Consider the following 12,285-nt stretch of genomic DNA (forward strand, 5'->3'; position numbering starts at 1 on the left):
GGAGTAAATAATACTTCCTTATTTACTTTCTCCAGTCTAGGGTTGTCAATTTTGATTGGCTGTATTCCTGAAGATTTCATCACATGACATAATCTTTAATTAAAGATTAATTTTTAATTCCTGGAGACTCCAGGCCAATCCTGGAGGGTTGGCAACTGTATTCTCCATACCAGTCATGATTTTATAGATCTCTAACATATTCTGCCTTAGGTGTCTCTTTTCCAAACTGAAAAGTCCAGTCTTATTAATCTTTCCTCATATGGAAGCAGTTCCAGACCCCTAATCATTTTTTTTTGTCCTTTTCTGTACCTTTTCCAATTTCAATATATCTTTTTTGAGATGGTCCGATCACATCTGCGTGCAGTATTCAAGATTTATATAGAGGCAATATGATATTTTCTGTGTTATTTATTATCTATCCCTTTCTTAATGATTCCCAACATTATGTTACCTTTTTTGGCGGCTGCTGCATATTGAGTGGATGTTTTCAGGGGACTATCCACAATGACTCCAAGATCTCTTTCTTGAGTGGTAATAGCTCCTTTAGACCCCATCATTTTATATGTGTAGTTGGGATTATGTTTTCCAATGTGCATTACTTTGCATTTATCAACATTAAATTTCATCTGCCATTTTGTTGCCCCTTCACCCTGTTTTGTGTGATCCCTTTGTAACTCTTCACAGTCTGCTTTAACTATCTTGAGAAGTTTTGTATCATCTGAAAATTTTGCCACCTCACTGGTTACCCCTTTTTCCAGATCGTTTCTGAATATGTTGAATAGGACTGGTCCCAGTACAGACTCCTGGGGACACCACTATTTACCTCTCTCCATTCTGAAAACTGACCATTTATTCCTATCCTTTGTTTACTATCTTTTAACCAGTCACTGTCCATGAGAGGACCTTTCCTCTTATCCCATGACAGCTTATTTTGCTTAAGAGCCTTTGGTGAGAGACCTTGTCAAAGGCTTTCTGAAAATCTAAGTACACTATATCCACAGGATCACACTTGTCAACATGCTTGTTGACCCCCTCAAAAGTTCTAGTAAATTAGTGAGGCATGATTTCCCTTTACAAAACCATGTTGACTTTTCCCCAACAAATAATGTACATCTATGTGTCTAACAATTCCGTTCTTTATTATAAGTTTCAACCAGTTTGCCCGGTACCAAAGTCAGGCTTACTGGCCTGTAATTACCAGGATCACCTCTGGAGCCTTTTTAAAAAATTGATGTCACATTAGCTATCCTCCAGTCATCTGGTACAGAAGCCGATTTAAATGATAGGTTATGTACCACAGTTAGTAGTTCTGCAATTTCACATTTTAATTCCTTCAGAACTCTTGGGTGAATACCATCTGGTCCTGGTGACTTATTACTGTTTAGTTTATCAATTTGTTCCAAAACCTCCTCTAATGACACCTCAATCTGGGACAGTTCCTCATATTTGTCACTTAAAAAGAATGGCTCAGGTTTGAGAATCTCCCTCACATCCTCAGCCATGAAGACCGATGCAAGTAATTCATTTAGTTTTCATATATTATTACTTAAATACATATATGTGAAAGCTGTGATTCGTACTCCCACTCAGAATGAATATCACTATTTTAATACAGCTATCTGTATTTCATTTTTCCATGCAGACAGCAAACATGTTCTATATTGTAGTTATGATGGCAATAGTGTTGCTGAGTTTTGGGGTATCACGAAAGGCAATCCTTTCTCCAGAAGAGCCTCCCAGCTGGACTCTTGCACGAGATATTGTGTTCCAACCCTACTGGATGATGTTTGGTGAGGTCTATGCTGGAGAAATCGATGGTAAGTGATCTTGATGGGACTACTAATGTGCTTAAAGTTAAGTATGTGCTTAAGCGCTTTGCTGGATTTGGGCCATACAGCTTGGACCAACAATAAAGTCCATACTTTATTGCCAAGAAGGCCAATGGCATTTTGGGATGTATATGTAGGGGCATTTCCAGTAGATCGAGGGATGTGATCATTCCCCTCTATTCGACATTGGTGAGGCCTCATCTGGAGTACTGTGTCCAGTTTTGGGCCCCACACTACAAGAAGGATGTGGAAAAATTGGAAAGAGTCCAGCGGAGGGCAACAAAAATGATTAGGGGACTTGAACACATGACTTATGAGGAGAGGCGGAGGGAACTGGGATTGTTTAGTCTGTGGAAGAGAAGAATGAGGGGGGATTTGATATCTGCTTTCAACTACCTGAAAGGGGGTTCCAAAGAGGATGGATCTAGACTGTTCTCAGTGGTAGCTGATGACAGAACAAGGAGTAATGGTCTCAAGTTGCAGTGGGGGAGGTTTAGGTTGGATATTAGGAAAAACTTTTTCACTAGGAGGGTGGTGAAACACTGGAATGCGTTACCTAGGGAGGTGGTGGAATCTCCTTCCTTTGTGATTTTTAAGGTCAGGCTTGACAAAGCCCTGGCTGGGATGATTTAGTTGGGGACGGGTCCTGCTTTGAGCAGGGGGTTGGACTAGATGACCTCCTGAGGTCCCTTCCAACCCTGATATTCTATGATTCTATGATACTAATTCAAAGCATGTTGGTTTCAGTGTGCATCTAATGTTAACTGGCTATATCGTGCATTATCAGAAAGGAGAATAATCCCTTTAGGGTCTTTGTTAAATCAGCTTTAGAGCCTACAAATTTAACTTTGTAAATGAAGTCACAAAGCCCATGACAGAGCACGTGGGAGCAAGTGACAAAGCATTTTTCATTCAGGGGATCCTGCTTTGGAATAAATTTCTGGAGGAGATTAAGTCAATCCAAAATCTGACCATCTTGAATAAATACTGCAGAGCCTTTTCACCACAGCAAGAATTACACTCATAACATTGAAACCCCCATCTACCCAAACAGCCCCCCACAAAAACCAGTAACAAACAAGTGTTTGTTGATTTGTGATTTGAAGAGGTCTAAGATTTTTCTTTAAAACAGAGGGAAAACTCCTCAGTTGGTATAAATTGGCACAGCTCCTCTAAAGTCACTAGGGTTTCCCTGCTTTATACCAGATAAGATCTGTCCTTCTACAGTGAAACACATACTAAATATTAACCTACCATGGCTATGCTGATTTATGTGGTAACTGTGGTTTTCATTTCCTTCCTGTGAAGCTTGTGAATTAAATGAAGACTGCCCTCCTGGGTCCTTCCTGACACCATTCCTCCAAGCTGTATACCTCTTTGTACAGTACATCATCATGGTCAACTTGCTGATTGCTTTCTTTAAGTAGGTACCAATGATACGTTGTTGCAAAACCAAACCAAACCAGTGGCTATGCTGCCAATATTTCTACAGGAGGCTCCAACAAAAGCCCCCCCATTAGCCTATGATAAACCCCGAACTTCCAGGGTGTATTTGTGCTTGTAGATAGGTGGAGGTTTCTGTCATTTGGTGTAGTCTAATCCACCCTAAATAAAAAATCCTGATCTTAATCATTATTTTTATGAATCATAGGGGGTGAATTTATCTCTGGCAACCTTTGCATCCAGAGATGGAGAGTGCCATCAAAGACAGAGCAATCACACCAATTTCTCTTCCAGTTTGGTGGTGGAATTTTAATAAGAGGCTCCCTGGAGAGCCCTCCATTGCACAGTTAGTTTTTTTATTCTATAGTTTCAATATTTCAGTGGAGAAATTCTTTCAAATCTATTTCTAGCCATAGATTTAAAAAAAAATCAACTTGAAGAAATGCAGTGATTAGAGTTCAAGGCAATTGAATGATCAACATCCATCTTTGTTTCCATTCCCAAACAGAAATTCCTGTGTGGAAATTGTGGCAAGGCATGGATTTCTTTTTCATATATAGCTGTGAAATTGCAGTGTGAATTATTTCTATATTTAAATCTTCAATAGCAACGATGTGCTAAACCCAACAGTTCTGCAGTTTGGTTTCTTTCTCATGAGAGACAAATATTGGTTATCCTCAGTACAGATTTAGCTGTACATCTAATTATTCTCTCAGAAACAGAACTGGTGTTGTTATGATTCACTTCTGGGTCTTCGAGAGCCAGGTGTGACTGGGAAATTATAAATAGATTGAATTGAAAGCTGTGCCTCAAGACTGAAGGTCGCTTTCCAGAGTGTTGGCTGTTGTTGTACAATAAACTGTTGGATGTTTTTTCGGTGCCAAGTTTAGCAGTGTCACTGACCCCCAAAGAACCCTTTGCAGGAGAGCCTTTTGAACGGCTGCCTTCTGCTGTAGGGTGTTGGTGGAAGGAGACAGAGAGAGGGAAGTGGAGAAACTAGTACTGAAGAACAATTTCCATTTTGCAGCATTGTTTTGTTACAATCATTTCCCTGGCTGCCAGTCCTGATTCCTACATTTAATCCAGTTCAGATATTCAGGCAATGTTGAATTCTTGAGACTATTTGACAGGGGAGGAGGGAACTTGAAACACTCTGGTTGAGATTTGCAAAGCCACCTCAGTGGGTTTGATGCACAATTCCCTTTAATTTTAATGGGAATTGGATATCCAGATCTGTGAGGCAGCTTTGAAAATGTCAGCCTCTGTGCGTTGTCTGCCTCTACATGCTGCTGCTTTGTTAAATTAAAGTTGCTAAACTGATTTACCCCATTTTAGGATTGGGCGCTTTGTTTCAATAGTGCAGTGTATCTGGAGACAGGCATCTTGTGTTATTATGTGTTCCTCACATGAACCTCTCTCTTTTTCTCCCCTCTCTCTGTTTTACAGTAATGTTTATTATGATATGAAATCCATCTCAAACAATCTCTGGAAATACAATCGTTACCGCTACATCATGACGTATCACGAGAAGCCATGGCTGCCACCGCCTTTCATCATTCTGAGCCACATTGGCCACCTCATAAGCCACATCTACCACCATCGTCCTTCAAATGAGCTGGATCAAGAGGAAGGCGATGTTGGACTAAGTAAGCAGAGGGCAGGTTTTCCAGGCCTTCTGCTGGGGAGCCTACAGGAATAGGTGATCAGGGATGTTTTGCTAGCCTTCCATCATCTTGTTGGTGGGCTTGATAGTGAAAAGGACACTTGTTGAGGTTTGTACTGTAAGACCTAATTTGGCTATCAGCCCAGACCAGTAAGGGGTTGTGTCACCACCAGCCCTGCAATTCTGGGTGGCTTAAATGCTATGTTGCTCTGCCTCACAGCCCTGATGCTAACAGCCCACATACAAGCATGTAGGTCACACCCTGGCTTCCACCATCCAGTTACTTTTTGCAGAGTGATCACAACACCACCCCAGTTCTGAATTTCTGCCATACCATCTGCTGGTGTGACAATTTGCTGAGGTTTCCAGAACTGTGAGTTACAGTGTTCCCTGATTTGCCTGAGCAAGTGAGAGTTTTTGCTACTGCTAACGTTTGTGGGAACTTGTCAGCAAACTCTTAGGATTCTGCCAGTCCAAACCTTTCCTTTCAGACAACAATCAGTGAACCCCAATTCCCGAATCCCTCAGCGCTGACCAGTCCTCTCCTGGAACATTGACAGACATTAAGTTTGTTGCTCCTTTAAAGAGACAATATGCTGCAGCTTACTAATTTAACTGGAGTTTGACAAACAGCCTTATTTCAGTCACAGCATTGAAATGGTTTATAGTAAAAGTAAAGCAAGTTTATTTAACAAAAGGACATGGAAGTAAGTGATACCAAATATAAGGAATAAAGATAGACTTGGTTACAAGCAAACAAAAGTAAAAATACACTTACAAGATTAAAAATTAATTTCAGCAAGTTGCAATCTTTGCCTCACCTATATTTGGTTCCCAAAGACTGCAACCCTCTTGGTTGAAGGATGAAATGTTCTGTGGTTTCAAGAGCTCTGGACCCTTGAATCCCTCAAGTGAGAGAGAACTCAAATGTCTTTTTGCCCCATCATATCACCCCAAAGTTCATTGTCTCTGTTTCAAGGGCCAGGAAGGCTTCCTGGTATTCTTTCCTTCCTGTGAACATCCTATCTCCCTGCTGATTCATATGTGTTAGGGTAATCTCTGAGACCTTATCCACTCAGGGGTATGTTGGGATGGCTTCTGAGACCATATCCACTTGGTAGCCCCTGAGACTTTACCGTTTCCCAAGAACTCAGCTCGACTCCAAACTCATCGCTGAGGTTCGTTTATTAGCATACAGTCAAACTATATGGAGCTGCTGAGACTCGTGTGGGGGTGGGTACAGTGTAGACCACACATAGAGAGTACAAAATTATTAATCAGTTTGTATACACATTCTGAAACAAACTGCCATATGTGCCTTCTATTCCACATAGGATCACGTGCTCTGTGACTGGCGCGTTAGTTTCTGGGAAGCAATCTCTACCCAGATCATGAGCTGTTCATGCATCGCACATATGCCACCTCTTGCATATTGCTTATTGCCCTACTATCTCTTTTCTACTAGCTACATATTTTACATATTTACAAGGCTACTGTGAATTCATACTTTGTTCATTGTTGCACTTCCTTGCTCAGAATAAATCTACACTGAACACTTTTTTTCTTTCATAGATATAACTTTTTCAGTTTAATCATATGTTTTTCTCTTTTTGTTTGTTTTTAAGGTGTATTACTCAGCAGCATATTCCCAGAACCACAATGGTGGCTATAAATTGTATACACATTAACAACAAACTTAATGTCTGCACTATGGTTTGGAGGCTAACCTCCTTTAGGATAGCTCACCATAGGTTACCTGTTTTTGCAATGCTGGTATAATCACCTCACTACTTTGTTTGGATATGAGTTGCATGATGGTTACCAGCTGTTCCAAAGTGCATTCTGCTAAACCCTGATTTTTATTTCTACTATTTCCTGAACCAAATGAATTACAAGTTTATTACTGTATATACCACATGTAATAGCCTTGCACATATTATTACCCTGATCAGCAGTTCTAGCTATTAAGCTTTTAAGATCCAGGCTTAAGGGAGGAGTCCCAAACTTGGCTATACTTTTAAAACATCCTTTTACCTATATTTCAGTTACATTATTTAAAAAAATGATAGGAGATAATGTTTGTATCACCACAGGAAATTAAGGTGTGAAACAGCACATGGGCCAATTAAAATAACATTCCTCGGGTCCATACTGGAAGTAGTCCCCTTCATCCGCTACACTCTACTGCCATTCCCAGTATGCATAGTGTTTATTTCACCAACTTACCAGCATCTCATCTATACTGTGCAATTTGCAGACTGCTGCACCAGAGTGAACCCACACGCCGGTAACTTTGTCCGTAAGACATTACACATGCACATGTAAATATGTCCCAGGTGCAAACAGAAATACAAGTCTGGGGCTTTGCAAATGTAGTCACTGTCAACAATTTAGGGCGAAGGGTAATCTAGTGAATATGGCACTGGACTGAGACTGAGAACTCTTGGGTTCAATACCCAGTTGAGCCACAGACTTCCTGCATGATCTTAAACAAGTTGTTTAATTTCCCATCTGTAATATTGGGATAAAATGTCCCTACTTCACAGGATTGTACCTACATTCATAAATTTTAAAGCTGGACAGGGCCATTATGGTCGTCTAGTTTGACCTCTGGCATAGTACAAGCCTAACCCAGTAAGACAATATTCAGTAAAAATCCATTAATGATTCAGGTCCTAAGATACTATATGATGAGGCCATATAAATACCTAAATAGGCAGAGATGTCCAATAGTTAATAATGGTCAGGAATCTATGCCTGATTCTTCAGGGAATGCAATTTCTGGCCTATGCACCTGACTTATTGTGCAGTGCTGTACACAGGTGGAGTTTTCCTTCTTGGCTGCTATAGCAATCAGGCAATGATGAGAAGAAGCATGACATTTGATGACCCCATCTCAGCGTGAGTAAATAAAAGCTGCTTTTCGATTTAAAGGAGCAATAAAATGGAACCATTCAAAAGATTTGGTTATGTAAGTGAACAATATAAGTAACAGGAAGTTCCTGCCCAGCTAATTTCCTGCCCAGATCCAAAATATCCTCTTTAAATTAGATACCAATGTTGATGTTACTTAGCTCCAGGATGCTCTACTCCATAGTAATGGACAACTTTATGCTTTTTGAAATACAGTGCATTGCAGTATGCATTCTTTATGCTTATAATGGGGTGATCACAAACACATCCCAGGTTATTGCTAATCTGTGCTTGCTGTGCTGAATATGCATTCCTAAAGATATCAGCCATGGTCAGAAATGATAACTGACTCTATATTCAAGATTAACTAGTCAGAGTTTAACCACTTCACTGCTAGTCGTTGTTTCAGCTCCTGTGCTGTGGAAGGAAGCCACATCATTCCTTTGAAGTAGTAATGTTCCTCTGGAATATTTGCATGCCATAAGTGAATAAACTGGGATAGCTTGTTTGTAGGGCACAGAAAAGTAAAAGAGCAGTTTAGCTCACTTAAAGTTTCTTTGAATAGAGAGGCTATTGACTTGGCTTCACACATTTTTTCAGAAAAACAGTTGTTTCAGGTATTTGAATTTGCTTACAAAGCCAAAACTATATCCAAAACCGCTTGGCAAGTTTTTTCTGCATCAAGTTAAAGTTCTGTAGGTGAGTGTCTACCCAGGACATAGGAAAACAGTGCCACCAAGTGGAAAATGAATGCATATACAAAGGCAGGGTGAGTGGAATCAGCCAGGCAAGAGCAGAAAGGTCATGGGAAGGACCTATTAGATTACTGAGTACATCCCACTGCAAAGAAGGATGTAGTACTCCAATAGAGGATGTACCATGTATTACAAAGACACAATAAAATATTTTAACATCAACGTTTGCTAGCCATTACCTCACAGTTTCCACACAGTTACCACAGTGTAGTGGGAAACTATGGTATCTCAAAAAGAAAAGGAGTACTTGTGGCACCGTAGAGACTAACAAATTTATTTGAGCATAAGCTGTCGCTCACGAAAGCTTATGCTCAAATAAATTGGTTAGTCTCTAAGGTGCCACAAGTACTCCTTTTCTTTTTGCGAATACAGACTAACACGGCTGCTACTCTGAAACCTATGGTATCTCAGACACCACTATGTGGTAACTGCTGACAAATGCTGTCCATTGCAGTACAGTTGCTAAAGACAATGGCAAAAGGGAATTTGCAGACAGAGAGAAAGAAAATTAGGTCTATTTTTTTAAAGAAATTTTTGCCAAATGCATTGTGTGAATGGAGATAGTATAGTTCCCAAATCTGAGAATCCCAATACATGAAGAAACATATCTCTGGAGTGTTGAAATCCACTTTGAAGTTGCTGGAAAAAAATCCAAAGAAAAATGAATTTGGAAGAAGAAAACAGTGAAATATCCTGAAGAGAAATTCTCCAGAGACTGACTAATTGTTTGATACTGTTTACATGTCTTAGCAGTACCTTAGACTTGACCAATTCTGTGAAAAAATCTTTTATTGGTCTACTGTAAGAATAGTCTCAAAGCATGCCAAGCTTGTTACATGTGTCTGGAGTTGTACATTTAAATATGTATTGCAATATCCCTTGGTTAATATTTGTATACATATGAATGTTTGAAAGCAATTAAGTGAAAAAGAACTCCATGACTACCTATCACACAGAATGTTTGAAAGAGCTCTGGTTGCTATAGCTGGCGTAAATTCTCTTTAGAAATGTTTTGAGACAAGGTAGAGCAGTCATATGAAAGAAGAGCCTCATAAGTAAGTCATATAGTGGAAAGTATTGGCTATTAGGTATAACTATATAAACATAATGCATGAAAATACTGGAGAGAAAATGTATCCCTAAGATCAGTTATTTGGCTGTGCATTTTCAAATCTTTTTATAAAATGAGTCAACATGCAAGAGGGCTTATATCAGCTGCCCTTTCTCTCCTTGGATTGAGAAAGATGCTCTAAAGCACATAAGCATATATTTGGAGTGTACACACATCACCAGTCTCCATATATAAGCACAGTTTCAAGAAACAAAAGGAAATATATTTTAACAAAAAGAAAAGGAGTACTTGTGGCACCTTAGAGACTAACCAATTTATTTGAGCATAAGCTTTCGTGAGCTACAGCTCACTTCATCGGATGCATACTGTGGAAAGTGTAGAAGATCTTTTTATACACACAAAGCATGAAAAAATACCTCCCCCCACCCCGCTCTCCTGCTGGTAATAGCTTATCTAAAGTGATCACTCTCCTTACAATGTGTATGATAATCAAGTTGGGCCATTTCCAGCACAAGAGTGGGGTGGGGGGAGGTATTTTTTCATGCTTTGTGTGTTTAAAAAGATCTTCTACACTTTCCACAGTATGCATCCGATGAAGTGAGCTGTAGCTCACGAAAGCTTATGCTCAAATAAATTGGTTAGTCTCTAAGGTTCCACAAGCACTCCTTTTCTTTTTGCAAATACAGACTAACACGGCTGTTACTCTGAAACCTGCCATTATGCAAGGCACTATATTTTAACAGTTTCTTTCTTTTTTAGTAAAGCAGGACAAATGCATTTCTTTGTCGGTATGTTTGGTACCAGCTATCATCTTATTTGTTTAGAACTCTACCTGAGTGATGAGGAGTTAAAGAAACTTCATGAGTTTGAGGAGCAGTGTGTGGAGAGGTACTTCCATGAAAAGAATGAAAGCTTGAATTCCAGTGACAGTGAAAGGATCCGTGTGACATCAGAAAGGTATGCGGGATTTGCTGCTGCTGAAACCTACCTAGAATGGGATATCCATTGCAGTATAAAAGACTATCGGCTAACAAATGTTTTGAGTACAAAGAATGGTTGCTCCACTTTATGTGTGCAGGGAAAGAGGAAAGGGCTTATATAGCCCTTTCTCCCACCCTACATCCATAATGTATCCATTTAAACTAAGTGCAAAGTGTGGCTGGTTAATGCTTCTGGCAGAAGTGTACTCCCACGTGTGTGCAGTACATGAGCAGTTGAGGGTGTGGCTAGGGAACTGCACCATTTTACCTTTGCAAACTATGTACCACTAGCAGGATGGTAGCGGGGTGGAGCGTATGCAACATGTTTTTATTTGCAGGCTTATTAATTACCAGTGATAAACATTCTCCTAACAGTGACCTCACATTCTCCTTACAGTGACCCTAGATGATGTATACCTATCATTCATGATATGGAGGCCTAATATCTACAGCCCGTATGGAATTACCTTTGTTATAGTTTCAGCTATACTTCCTCCCTCTAGTCATAACGTGTCAAAGGTGTGCTAGTTGGGACTTCCAAAAGCACAAGTGCTGGCCTAACTAAGCTTCTTCATTCCCCACTTTGTGTGAAAATCTCGCACAAAGTGTCACCATTGAGCTATTAGCATCAATTTGTTTTGCCTGGTGAAATGTAGCCCACTTAACACACTATCTACTCATGGACTTCATTTTCCATATACCAAACCAAAATGCATACAACAAAATGAATGAGTCTTATTAAAAAATGGCCGATAAAAAGATAGATTTGTCCATAGAGCAAATTTCTATTATACCAGGAAGATCTGAGTTAATTGAAAACTGAACTGATAAACAATAGATCAGTTAAATTAAAATGTATTTAGCAGAATAGAAAGAATCCCTCTTAAAAGAATACTGCTTAGATGAATAACATTTTTGGATCACCAAGGTTTCTTTTGTAGCATGATTTCTGTTCAGCACAGCTGCTGGTTTAGATTCTTGGAGGTATCCAGATACACTGCATCCTTTAGATACCATGCTGCTAATAGAATGCAGTTCCTCTTGTGTACTGCCTACCGCTAGGTTAATTCCTTTGTACATTGGTGGGATGATATATGGAGAGATTATATGATCTGATCTATCTATAGCTAGAACTAAGGAAATCATTTAGTTAAAATTAACTTATTGAATCATTTCAGGTTGGGAACTTTTCACAATGTACATTAGGGGTTTGAAGGCCTTAAAATACTTTGCTTGACTGGCAGATGAATTCTACAGAGAAAGTAAAAGTTAACATTTAGATGTATAAAATATGACCAAGGTGGCAAATGAATCCTTTGAAAAAAGTTCTTTTCCCGCCAGGCTTTTATATGTAAGAAATGAAAAAAAGTAATCTGTAGTCCTGTGAGCCCTTTTAGAGTGTTTTTTTTTTTTTTGCACAAGAAAGAAAGAGACCTCTGAAGACAGAAGGGCTCACAAACAATTTACCCATCCTTTCTGGTTCTCTCTTATTCTCCATGATCATTAACTTTGTGCCAGGGAGTGGTGGTTGATTTGAATGTGTTAATTATTAGAGGAGATTATTCCCAATGGAAAAGTCAGTGTAAAATTCATTTTAGGCTTTCTAGCTTTTAGCTCAGTAGTTCTGAAT

At 39.4% G+C, this 12,285-nt stretch overlaps 1 protein-coding gene across 2 annotated transcripts in view; it reads left to right on the top strand.

Moving 5' to 3' along the window:
- The window catches only part of TRPM6 (transient receptor potential cation channel subfamily M member 6), a 115,844-nt gene that overhangs the window by 67,322 nt on the left and 36,237 nt on the right, over nucleotides 1–12,285 (top strand). For both annotated transcript variants that reach the window (XM_043547501.1, XM_043547502.1), the window contains 4 exons: nucleotides 1,643–1,817; nucleotides 3,138–3,252; nucleotides 4,719–4,918; nucleotides 10,500–10,632. In XM_043547501.1, the coding sequence (XP_043403436.1) occupies nucleotides 1,643–1,817; nucleotides 3,138–3,252; nucleotides 4,719–4,918; nucleotides 10,500–10,632 (623 nt within the window). The remainder of the gene's footprint in view (nucleotides 1–1,642; nucleotides 1,818–3,137; nucleotides 3,253–4,718; nucleotides 4,919–10,499; nucleotides 10,633–12,285) is intronic.

This window comes from Chelonia mydas, chromosome 5, assembly GCF_015237465.2.
Source record: "Chelonia mydas isolate rCheMyd1 chromosome 5, rCheMyd1.pri.v2, whole genome shotgun sequence".
NCBI classification, from domain to species: domain Eukaryota; kingdom Metazoa; phylum Chordata; order Testudines; family Cheloniidae; genus Chelonia; species Chelonia mydas.